The 13426-nt window shown below is 36.8% G+C and overlaps 1 protein-coding gene across 6 annotated transcripts in view; it reads right to left on the minus strand.

Annotated features, from left to right (window-relative positions):
* Window positions 1–2137: 2137 nt before the first annotated feature.
* Window positions 2138–13426, minus strand: part of IQCM (IQ motif containing M) — a 505544-nt gene continuing 494255 nt past the window's right edge. For 2 of the 6 annotated variants that reach the window (XM_054485868.1, XM_054485865.1), the window contains one exon: window positions 2160–2578. In XM_054485868.1, coding sequence (XP_054341843.1) covers window positions 2463–2578 — 116 coding nt within the window. In that variant the 3' untranslated portion in view covers window positions 2160–2462. Of the gene's footprint in view, window positions 2579–13426 lie in introns of all 6 variants that reach the window. The other 4 variants (XM_054485869.1, XM_054485870.1, XM_054485867.1 and 1 more) reach the window with 4 other exon arrangements.

Genomic DNA, 13426 nt, shown 5'->3' on the forward strand with positions numbered 1-13426 from the left:
CACTTTTATTTAATTTGGCTTAGCTATTTTAAAGATCATATTACTCTAGTCAGAAGCAGTGTTTTAGAATTCAGCTGGGTCACTGGAACTTTCTCACCACTCCATTCTAATTTGCAGTTTTGCTATAATAAAAGCCCTAAATATATTGCTACCGTCTAGATGTTTTATGTGAAACAAGTGTCCTTTGTAGTCTCAGAGGACTTTTCTATTTTATTTCCAGTAAATCAAAGTCTGTGAAGAGCTTCAGTTTTTATTAAGACATACCCTTCACAGTCCAGTGATTGCCAACTGTGGCAAGCCATTGACAGTTCATTTACATATAAGTGATGACTTCCATCAGGTAGTTGGCTCAAAAACACAATGGACATTTAGAGCATATCCAATATTTCTTGTTCTTTGATGAGCACCAAGTGCCAATTTTTATATAGAAACTGACTATTGAAAAGTGAAGGCTTCTTTTCCATGACCTTACACTGTCTTCTACAGCTCTAGAGTGAAATATTGTCACTGAACTTAATGTAGGCTCACACCTCTAAAAGACATTCAGTAGCCTTACTTCAACTTGCTAAAAATCAAGGAGTCAAATGTAGAAAACCTGAAACAAGAACAATCACATTTTATTAAACGAAAAGTGAACTTCCACAACCTGTCCCAAACTGTCATAATCAGAACAACTTTTATATTTGTATAAAGTAATTGTGATATTATTAATTTTCTCTTATAAATATATTTACTACTTGGAATAGTGATTACACAACACTCATTAAGAAATCTTATATTTAGGTTTGTAAGTGCCTTTCATTATAACTCCACGATTTTGCTCCTAATGTTTTTGGAATAGCAGTGGTTGAAATCTAGCCAAATTTTTATCCTAATTATGTTTTTAAAAAGGAGCAGGCTGATGACTTGTAATCATGCTTATATTCAACTTGTGTATTTTTTTCCTTTTTAAAAAAGTTGTGCATTTTCCATTTTTTCAGTATGTAAACAAAATTACTTTTATCTTTAAAATAAAATTCAATTATCAGTAAGGAGATATGCATAATTAAATTTCACAGGTAAGCCAAATTCCATATTTTAGCTTTAGCTAGTAATCACTTCCTCGCCCTGCTCAAAGGTTTTTTTGTTACAATTTTCTGGTTAGCGCTTCATCATGATTTTTAGTCCACCTTGAGTTTGGTTTTGGTGAGGCCTGACTTAACATGATTCTTCTAATTGGCTTTTCTAAAGATTTAATAACTTCCATAGATATTCTTATAGTAAACTCAATTGCATAAAAATAACCTGAGAGTTTTTTGTTTGTTTTAAAATCAAAGAGACTATTACAGAAGTAATGGATGCAAAGTAAAAGCTGTGAAAACAATGGGACGCTTGCCATGTAGTTCCCAGCTCTTTTCATATCTAGCCTCTATGCTATGTATAGACTCTATTCCTTCAATTATGGTTCCTCACTTGTTTCTCTAATTCCATTCGAAATAGAGGGATGGATAGATCGATGGATAAAATTAAATTAAAGATTCTTAAGAAAACTTTGCTTCAAATTCTTTCAGCATTGGGGCTGGGTGCGGTGGCTCATGCCTGTAATCCCAGCACTTTGGGAGGCTGAAGAGGGTGGATCATTTGAGGTCAGGAGTTCGAAACCAGTCTGGCCAACATGGTGAGATCCCGTCTCTACTAAAAATACAAAAATTAGCTGGGTGTGGTGGCATGCACCTGTAGTCCTGACTACTTGGAAGACTGAGGCAGGAGAATTGCTTGAACCCTGGAGGCGGAGGCTGCAGTGAGCTGAGATTCCGCCACTGCACTCCAGCCTGGGTGACAGAGCCAGAATGCATCTCAAAAAAAAAAAAAATTATTTCAGTGCTAAGGCAAATCAACTCAGGAATACTCAGGAATACTGTATACTGCTTCTCACCTTTTTACTTTAGAGTGAGCAATGAGTAGGGAAAAATAACACCACGACTCTACCAAAAATTAACACAGTTTAAAACAACCATTTCCAAAAACTTTACGTAATAAAGGACATTATGGAAAACAAAGAAATTGTTTGACATATATGATTTCAATGAAACATCACACTGTTACCTTTTTAAAGAATAAAAAAGGTGAATCCAATAGTATTGTATACCAGATTCATGAGTTTTAGAAATAAGAATTTTAAAGTTTCTTTATGGTATTTATTGGTAATGGAACAACATAAATTATAGTCTAATGAAAGGAGTACTTGACACTATGCAGGTTCACTTCATTATGATAAAACAGATTTTTTTATGAAGGAGATCAAATGAATGGCGTTCATCTAAAAATACTAGAAATTATAGATAAACTTGTCAAAGCTCTTTGTGTATTCAAAGATTTTTATCCTTTCTTCCTACTCATACAGAATTGATCCACCTCCAACATTAACTTGTCTCTTTGGGTAGAGAAGTTTAACTATTACAGGTAATAATACGTTGGAAACATCATTCAGCTTTACATGACTTATAATGTTGTCTCATTTTCCTTTCTCTTATGGATCTGGCCACCAACTTTCCAACAACCTGGATGTTAGCTCGTTTGAGTGCTGGATGTCCATTTACTATAATACAAAACATACAATTACATTAATATATTTTCAATTAATATGATAGTAATGTATCATGCTTTTGAAATTCTATAAGTTACAGGAAACTAATTATGGTTGTGTTGGAACATGCAAAAGACTGGACTTGGGCTCATTTCCTTCGGGTGTAGTGTGTTACCTTATATATCGTGCCAAGAGACTCAAAGTTACTGTTAGACCAAAGCATTGAGGGAAGGGATGGGTGAAACTGGGTTCCACTAATACACAGAATATAGTCAGCCCTCTATATCTGTGGGTTCCCCAGTAATGGATTCAAGGAACTGCAGATAAAAACTACTCAGAAAAAGAAATTTCACAAAGTTCTAAAAGGTAAAACTTGAATTTGCTACACAAGTACTATGTTGAATCCACATGAATGAAGAGGTGTGTAGCTATTGTATTAGGTATTATGTGTAAACTAGAGATGATTTAAAGTATATGGGAAGATGGGTATACATTATATGCAAATACTACCCCATTTTATATAAAGGACTTAAGCGTCTGTGGATTCTCATATTCAAGGGAGATTCTGGAACCAATTTCCTACCAGCACTGAGGGAAAGTCATATTTGAAATAAATTAGATGCAACACATGTTTGCTTTTAAGACAAACAGTATTGACTTTTTTTACATTACAGTGTAATCAGTTCTGATAATGATATTTAAATTAACATAAACCACTATTCATATAGATTGCTTGTATAGATCCATCTTTATGTATAAAATGACTTTGCAATTAATAAATAAAAGGTATAGATTTACTGTGGCCACCATTATACAAAGAAATAATTTATAGATAGGGTAGTATATCTTTGCTGTCTAGGTCCTATAGTTGTTATTAAACAAAAACATAACCAGCTGCCAAAAACCGGTTAAAATTATAAGAACAATCAACATGGCTAAAAGGAAATTAACGACTTGAGGTGTTATAAGAAACAAGGAATTGTTTCTGGGTTAATGTATCTCCACATTGTTATTTGACAAAGAGCAAGGCCTTATAACGACAAGATTAAATTAGGCCACATTACAAAAGGACCTGAATAGGCATTTTTCCAAAAAAGATATAAAAATGGACAACAGGTATATGAAAATGTACTCAACATCATTAATCATCAGGGAATGCAAATCAAAACCACAATGAGATATCACCTCGGACCCCTTAGGATGGCTATTATCAAAAAGTCTAGAGATAACAAATGTTAGCAAGAGTGTAGATAAAAGGAAACACTTATACACTATTGGTGGGAATTTAGATTGGTGTAACCATTCTAGAAAACAGTATGGAGTTTCCTAAAGTAATTAAAAATAGAACTACCATAAGATCCAGCAATCCCTCTTCTGGGCATATACCCAAAGGAAATGAAATCACCACCTTGTAAAGATTGTCTACACGTCCACGTTCACTGCAGCATTATTCACAGTAGCCAAAATATGGAAACAACCTTAATATATTTCACTGGATAAATAGATTAAAGAACTATAGCATATATATACAATGGAACATTATTCAGCCTTAAGAAGAAGGAAATCCTGCCATTTGCCACAACATGAGTAAACTTGAAAGACATTAAGTGAAATAAGCCAGATACAGAAAGAAAAAATATTGCATGATTTCACTTACATGTGGAATCTGAAAAAAAGAGTCAAATATACACACATAGAGAATCAAATTGGTTACTAGAGGTGGAGGATGGAGAGGAAATGGGGGAAAGTAGCTCATGGATCACAAAGCAGCAGATGTTTAAGATGAACAGGTCTGGAGATCTAATGCTCAACCTGAGGACCACAGGCAATACAATTGTACCGTATTTGGGATTCCCACTAAAGATTTCAGTTGCTTTTGTCGCAAAAACAAAATAAATGGGAATGATGTGAGATGATGGCTATGTTGCTTCACTATAGTAACTATTTTACTATTTATATGTATCCCATTACATCATGTTGTTTACTTTAAATATACACAATAAAACTTATTTTTTAAAACTGACAAATTAGGTCACAGTAATTGCAAAACAATTAGTAGTTTTCATTCCTAGTGAGATCATAGGGAAATGCAACCACAGATCAGTGTCGTAATCCTAATTTACTACAGTTATACTAGAAAAACATGAGATATGCATGCTAGTTCTTGAAATGAGATCCTAGGATTAAGTGCTTTCCTATTATGAATTTCTTTGATAATACCAAGCATATATTTCATCAAGCAAGAGATACTTATAATATAATATTACTCAAAGGAGTTAAAATAGAAAGAAATGTGAAAATAAGGGCCTGAGTTCTTGTTCTTAAACATTTTTGAGTGAATCCAGGTTTGGTACGCAATCTTAGTTTCCCTACTTTTGAAACTGGGGATAATATCTATCTTGTCCAGTTATTGAAAGGACCCAAAACTCTATGTCAAAAGATATATTTGTAATAATACTTCATGAATATTAACTCTTCAGTTGTAATGAATGTACCACACTAATGCAACGTGTTAATAATAGGAGACTCTATTAATAGGGCTGGGGTGCAGGTGTGAGAGTACATGGGAACACTCTACTTTCCATTCAATATTTCTGTAAACCAATATTTCTGTAAAAGTAGAATAATGATAATACTGAAAGCTTATTAATTTAAAAACAGACATGTCTCTGATACTTTATAAGTATTTAAAAAATAGTTGCTGGATTCTTATCTACCCTATGATATCATAAAATAAGCTTTTTAAAGAAATTTCACTGGCAATTATAACATTATTATTTTGTAAACATTTAAAGAATAATTTCATTTAGGAAAAATAAAAATACAAGTACACATAATATATCTTTAATCTTTCAAAGTAAATATTCTTTTTTTAACTTTTCTATTATTATACTTTAAGGTTTAGGGTGCATGTGCACAACGTGCAGGTTTGTTACATATGTATACATGTGCCATGTTGGTGTGCTGCACCCATTAACTCATCATTTAGCATTAGGTATATCTCCTAATGCTATCCCTTCCACCTCCCCCCACCCCACAACAGGCCCCAGTGTGTGATGCTCCCCTTCCTGTGTCCATGTGTTCTCATTGTTCAATTCCCACCTATGAGTGAGAACATGCGGTGTTTGGTTTTTTGTCCTTGTGATAGTTTGCTGAGAATGATGGTTTCCAGCTTCAACCATGTCCCTACAAAGGACATGAACTCATCATTTTTTATGGCTGCATAGTATTCCATGGTATATATGTGCCACATTTTCTTAATCCAGTCTATCATTGTTGTACCTTTGGCTTGGTTCCAAGTCTTTGCTATTGTGAATAGTGCCGCAGTAAACATACGTGTGCATGTGTCTTTATAGCAGCATGATTTATAATCCTTTGGGTATATACCCAGTAATGGAATCGCTGGGTCAAATGGTATTTCTAGTTCTAGATATCTGAGGAATCGCCACACTGACTTCCACAATGGTTGAACTAGTTTACAGTCCCACCAACAGTGTGAAAGTGTTCCTATTTCTCCACATCCTCTCCAGCACCTGTTGTTTCCTGATTTTTTAATGATTGCCATTCTAACTGGTGTGAGATGCCATCTCATTGTGGTTTTGATTTGCATTTCTCTGATGGCCAGTGATGATGAGTATGTTTTCATATGTTTTTTGGCTGCATAAATGTCTTCTTTTGAGAAGTGTCTGTTCATATCCTTCACCCACTTTTTGATGGGGTAGTTTGTTTTTTTCTTGTAAATTTATTTGAGTTCATTGTAGATTCTGGATATTAGCCCTTTGTCAGATGAGTAGGTTGCAAAAATTTTCTCCCATTCTGTAGGTTGCCTGTTCACTCTGATGGTGGTTTCTTTTGCTGTGCAGAAGCTCTTTAGTTTAATTAGATCCCATTTGTCAATTTTGTCTTTTGTTGCCATTGCTTTTGGTGTTTTACACATGAAGTCCTTGCCCATGCCTATGTCCTGAATGGTATTGCCTAGGTTTTCTTCTAGGGTTTTTATGATTTTAGGTCTAACATGTAAGTCTTTAATCCATTTTGAATTAATTTGTGTATAAGGTGTAAGGAAGGGATCCAGTTTCAGCTTTCTACATATGGCTAGCCAGTTTTCACAGCACCATTTATTAAATAGGGAACCCTTTCCCCATTGCTTGTTCTTGTCAGGTTTGTCAAAGATCAGATAGTTGTAGATATGTGGCATTATTTCTGAGGGCTCTGTTCCGTTCCATTAGTCTATATCTCTGTTTTGGTACCAGTACCATGCTGTTTTGGTTACTGCAGCCTTGTAGTATAGTTTGAAGTCAGGTAGTGTGATGCCTCCAGCTTTGTTCTTTTGGCCTAGGATTGACTTGGCGATGCGGGCTCTTTTTTGGTTCCATATGAACTTTAAAGTAGTTTTTTCCAATTCTGTGAAGAAAGTCATTGGTAGCTTGATGGGGATGGCATTGAATCTATACATTACCTTGGGCAGTATGGCCATTTTCACGATATTGATTCTTCCTACCCATGAGCATGGAATGTTCTTCCATTTGTTTGTATCCTCTTTTATTTCCTTGAGCAGTGGTTTGTAGTTCTCCTTGAAGAGGTTCTTCACGTCCCTTGTAAGTTGGATTCGTAGGTATTTTATTCTCTTTGAAGCAATTGTGAATGGGAGTTCACTCATGATTTGGCTCTCTGTTTGTCTGTTATTGGTGTATAAGAATGCTTGTGATTTTTGTACATTGATTTTGTATCCTGAGACTTTGCTGAAGTTGCTTATCAGCTTAAGGAGATTTTGGGCCGAGACAATGGGGTTTTCTAGATATACTATCACGTCGTCTGCAAACAGGGACAATTTGACTTCCTCTTTTCCTAATTGAATACCCTTTATTTCCTTCTCCTGCCTAATTGCCCTGGCCAGAACTTCCAACACTATGTTGAATAGGACTGGTGAGAGGGCATCCCTGTCTTGTGCCAGTTTTCAAAGGGAATGCTACCAGTTTTTGCCCATTCAGTATGATATTGACTGTGGGTTTGGCATTGATAGCTCTTGTTATTTTGAGATACATCCCATCAATACCTAATTTATTGAGAGTTTTTAGCATGAAGTGTTGTTGAATTTTGTCAAAGGCCTTTTCTGCATCTATTGAGATAATCATGTGTTTTTTGTCTTTGGTTCTGTTTATATGCTGGATTATGTTTATTGATTTTCGTATGTTGAACCAGCCTTGCATCCCAGGCATGAAGCCCACTTGGTCATCGTGGATAAGCTTTTTGATGTGTTGCTGGATTCATTTTGCCAGTATTTTACTGAGGATTTTTGCATCAATGTTCATCAAGGATATTGGTCTAGAATTCTCTTTTATTGTTGTGTCTCTGCCAGGCTTTGGTATCAGGATGATGCTGGTCTCATCAAATGAGTTAGGGAGGATTCCCTCTCTTTCTATTGATTGGAATAGTTTCAGAAGAAATGGTAACAGCTCATCCTTGTACCTCTGGTAGAATTTGGCTGTGAATCCATCTGGTCCTGGCCTTTTGTGGTTGGTAAGCTATTAATTATTGCCTCAATTTCAGAGCCTGTTATTGGTCTATTCAGAGATTCAACTTCTTCCTGGTTTAGTCTTGGGAGAGTGTATGTGTCAAGGAATTTATCCATTTCTTCTAGATTATCTAGTTTATTTGCGTAGAGATGTTTATAGTATTCTAATGGTAGTTTGTATTTCTGCGGGACCAGTGGTGATATCCCCTTTGTCATTTTTTATTGCATCTATTTGATTCTTCTCTCTTTTCTTCTTTATTAGTCTTGCTAGCAGTCTACCAATTTTGTTGATTTTTTTCAGAAAACCAGCTCCTGGATTCATGGATTTTTTGAAGGGTTTTTTGTGTCTCTATTTCCTTCAGTTCTGCTCTGATCTTAGTTATGTCTTGCCTTCTGCTAGCTTTTGAATGTGTTTGCTCTTGCTTCTCTAGTTCTTTTAATTGTGATGTTAGGGTGTCAATTTTAGATCTTTCCTGCTTTCTCTTGTGGGCATTTAGCGCTATAAATTTCCCTTTACACACTGCTTTGAATGTGTCCCAGAAATTCTGGTATGTTGTATCTTTGTTCTCGTTGGTTTCAAAGAACATCTTTATTTCTGCCTTCATTTCATTATGTACCCAGTAGTCATTCAGGAGCAGGTTGTTCAGTTTCCATGTAGTTGAGCGGTTTTGAGTGAGTTTCTTAATCCTCATTTTTGTCATATGGCAGCATAGACTCAGAGAACAATCCTTTTGATAAAAACAAGTCAAATCCTGGATAATATATTAAATATATTTTAACTTCATTACTAAGCTGGCAAAGAGGGAAGAAAAATGCAAAAGCCAAAAACAAAGTGAAATCAGTAAGCTTAGTAAATATTTGAAATGCCAAGCCAGTTTTTTTGGTTGTAGGCTGGGGACAGAGAATAAAGCATAGGATCCACCCAAAAGAGGGAGTGTATGATGAGAACACAATGGACAGTATATCATGATATACTCTTGTGAGTATATCATGATATACTCTTGTGAGTATATCATGATATACTCTTGTGAGTATATCATGAGACCACAGTGGAAGGCTGTGCTATCAGAGTGAGTGGAAATGAGAAAGAGAGAGAGACACGGGTTGAGGGGTAGGGAGGGTGCAGGAAAGGAGGGAGAGAGGGAAAAGTAAAAAGAAAGAAAAAATGAAAAAACCTAAAGAAGGGGACATCAAGGAAATTTCCCTGTTTCCATAAGCTGGGTAGAGAGATCATAAATAACCCCAAAGCTGGCCCTTGGTTTGGTGTTCCAGTTCCTGTCACCTGTGTGATCCAAAAATATCCCAAATAACTTTAATGCTTGTTGGTCCCCAAGAACAAATAAAAAACATCTCTAGAGGAAAGTAACTTCAACAAAGGCCTTTAAAATATGTCATAAAAGCATATTTTATTAACCCATAGTGTGCTACAATGTATTTTTCAATGCAAAAGCAGTACCTGTAATACTGGTATTTTAAAGTTATACAGATAGAAATACATGTAAAATATTAAATACCAAAATATTAATGATGAGTTTATTTATAATTTAGCCTTATATTTTTTGCTTATCTACATTTTCAATGGAAAATATTATTTATGTAAAAATAGCAATATTAGAGATTTAAGCTTCCAGATTGGAATGCATGGTAGAATGTAATTTTTATTGCAGATAATTAGGAAATAATCAGAAACAACATTTTTGTTTCTATTTCAACAATTTAAAGAAGTGGTTTTAAATTGTGGAAATGTTCAAATAAAATAGATAATATGCTGAATACACGATTTATAGGCTGGATTTTCAGAAATGGGATATTATTTTTTTCTCAAAGGTTCAAAGTATTGTTGTATCCTATATTTTCTTTTAAATTATCTACAAATTTTTATATTCACAAGTCCATGTTATTATTTTTCATGCAAATTCCACGACCTACTCAAGGTTATATATCATTCAACACTATTGGCTACTTCCTGTGAACACTTTAAAATTAATCTTTGTAGAGCAACTTGGAAAGAAAACAAACACAGATAGTTTTGCAAAATAAAATAAGCATTTAGGTCATTGAGTATCTACTGAGTCCTGTTTGTTTAGATTCATGCTAAGTGCTGTGGGGTGATATAAAGGGCACTAGCTGAGAGCTTTCTGGGTCTCCATTTCCTAATCAAGAAATAAACAAGAGAGAAAAACACTACAATTATTATATAACTCATAGTCATCTATTTAAAAAAAAATAAAGTGAAAGCACTACCTAACACGGTATCAGGATCTGCACATCAGATGATTATCATAATCAACATAAAGCAAAATATAGTTCTAGATGGCAATTAATGTATATAAGTATAGTCAGCCTTCTGTACCTCAATTCAACTAACTGTGGATCTAATATATTTGGAAAAATGCAATAAAAATAACACTATAACAATAAAAAGCAAAAATTAAAAAATACAGTGCAATACATATTTATATGGTATTTACATTGTATTAGGTATTATAAGTAATCTAGAGAACATTTAAAGTATCCAAGAGGATAGGTGTATGTCATACGCAAATACTACACCATTTTTTATAAGAAACATGAGCATCTGTGGGTTTTGGTATGCTCAGGAGGTCCTGGAGTCAATTCTCTGTGTATACCAAGGCACTTATAATATGGTTTGGCTGTGTCCCCACCAAAATCTCAACTTGAATTGTAGTTCCCAGAATTCCCAAGTGTTGTGGGAGGGACCCAGGGGGAGGTAACTGAATCATGGGGGCTGATCTTTTCCGTGCTATTCTCAGGATATTGAATAAGTATCATGAGATCTGATAGGTTTGTCAGGGGTTTCTGTTTTGCTTCTTCCTCATTTTCTCTTGCTGCCACCATGTAAGAAGTGCCATTCACCTCCTGCCATGATTCTGAGGCCTGTAAATCCAATTAAACCTCTTTTTCTTCCTAGTCTTGGATATGCCTTTATCAGGAGTGTGAAAACAGACTAACACAATAAATTGGTACCAGCAGAGTGGGGCATTGTTGAAAAGATACCCGAAAATGTGGAAGCAACTTTGGAACTGTGTAACACACAGAAGGTGGAACAGTTTGGAGGGCTCAGAAGAAGACAGGAAAATGTGGGGAAGTTTGGAACTTCCTAGAAACTTGTTGAATGGCTTTGTCCAAAATGCTGATAGTGATATGGACAATAAGATCCAGGCTGAGGTGGTCTCAGATGGAGATGAGGAAGTCGTTGGGAACTGGAGTAAAGCTGACTCTTGTTATGTTTTAGCAAAGAGAGTGGCGGCATTTTGCCCCTGCCCTAGAGATCTGCAGAACTTTGAATTTGAGAAAGATATTTAGGGTATCTGGTGGAAGAAATTTCTAAGCTGCAAAGCATTCAAGAAGTGACTGGGGTACTGTTAAAGGTATTCAGTTTTATAAGGGAAGCAGAGCATAAAAATTTGGAAAAGTTGCAGCCTGAGTATGCAATAGAAAAGAAAACCCCATTTTCTGGGGCAGAAATTCAAGCTGGCTGCAGAAATTTGCATGAGTAGCAAGGAGCCTAATGTTAATCCCCAAGACCATTGGGAAAATATCTCCAGGCCATGTCAAAGACCTTCATGGCAGCCTCTCCCATCACAGGCCTGGAGGCCCAGGCGGAAAAAGTGGTTTTGTGGGCAGGGCCCAGGGTCCCTGTGCTGTGTGCAGCCTAGGAACTTAATGTCCCAGCCATTCCAGCTGTGGCTGAAACGGGCCAACATACAGCTGAGGCTGCGGCTTCAGAGGTTGCAAGCCCCTAGCTGTGGCAACTTCCACATGGTGTTGAGCCTGTGGGTGCACATAAGTCAAGAATTGAGGTGTGGGTACCTCCTCATAGATTTCAGAAGATGTATGGGAGTACCTGGAAGCCCAGATAAAAGTCTGCTGCAGGGGTGGGGCCCTCACGGAGAACCTCTGCAAGGGCAGTGAAGAAGGGAAATGTGGGGTTAGAGCCCCCACACAGAGTCCCTACTGGGGCACAGGAGAGCTGTGAGAAGAGGGCCACCTTACTCCAAATCCCAGAATGCTAGATCCATCAACAGCTTGCACCATGTGCCTGGAAAAGCTGCAGACACTCAATACCAGCCTGTGAAAGCAGCCAGGAGGGAGGCTGTACCCTGTAAAACCACAGGGGTGGAGCTGTCAAAGACCATGGGAACCCACCTCTTGCATCACCATGACCTGGAGGTGAGACCTGGAGTCAAAGGAGATAATTTCGGAGCTTTAAAATTTGACTGCCTCACTGGATTTTGGACTTGCATGGGCCCTGTTATTCCTTTGTTTTGGCCAATTTCTCCCATTTTGGATGGTTGTATTTACCCCCATTGTATCTAGGGAGTAACTAGCTTGCTTTTGATTTTACAGGGTCCTAAGCAGAAGGGACTTGCCTTATCTCAGATGAGACTTTGGACTGCGGACTTTTGGGTTAATGCTGAAATGAGTTAAGACTTCAGAGGACTGTTGGGAGGGCATGATTGATTTTTGAAATATGAGGACATGAGATTTGGAGGGGCCAGGGGTGGAATGATATGGTCTGGCTCTGTCCCCACCCAAATATCAACTTGAATTGTATCTCCCAGAATTCCCATGTGTTGCAGGAGGGACCCATGGGGAGGTAATTGAATCATAGGGGCCAGTCTTTCTTGTGCTAGTCTCATGATAGTAAATAAGTCACATGAGATCTGATGGTTATACCAGGGGTTTCTGCTTTTGCTTCTTCCTCATTTTCTCTTGCCACCACCATATAAGAAGTACCTTTCACCTCCCACCATGATTCTGAGGCCTCCTCAGCCATGTGGAACTGTAAGTCCAATTAAATCTCTTTTTCTTCCCAGTCTAGGGTATGTTTTTATCAGTAGGGTAAAAACAGACTAATATAATTAATGTTGTTATATTTATATAGCAGAGGTCCAAGCTTGAACATAAGTTTTGTGTACTTCAGAATTTCTCAAAGGGATACATCCAGAACACTGGCAGAAGAAATCTTCTAGGGACCTCTGACCAACAAAACTTCTTGGGGAAAAACTTTTAATAAGAGGAGAATGAGCTGAGTATTTCAGTCTTGTTCCAATAAGATAATGGCAGTTGGTAGAGCTGGATGATTTTACGTACTCTGGAATGCCTCTTGCTATTTTGCTTTGACTTTCCACTCTCTTCTTCCTCACTTTTTCATACCACAAGTAGGAAGACTTTGGCCTACGTTTTGTCAGAGGAAGTCCCCAGTGAGAAAATGGAAGTAACTGAAAAGCTATCCTCTTAAACAATGTCCTGGGTTGCTGAGAGCACAGAGCATCAGTGCTCTGGGATCAGGGTAACTAGGGCAGAAATGTCAGGAGAGG

The sequence above is a fragment of the Pongo pygmaeus genome, chromosome 3, assembly GCF_028885625.2.
Source record: "Pongo pygmaeus isolate AG05252 chromosome 3, NHGRI_mPonPyg2-v2.0_pri, whole genome shotgun sequence".
Lineage (NCBI taxonomy): Eukaryota > Metazoa > Chordata > Mammalia > Primates > Hominidae > Pongo > Pongo pygmaeus.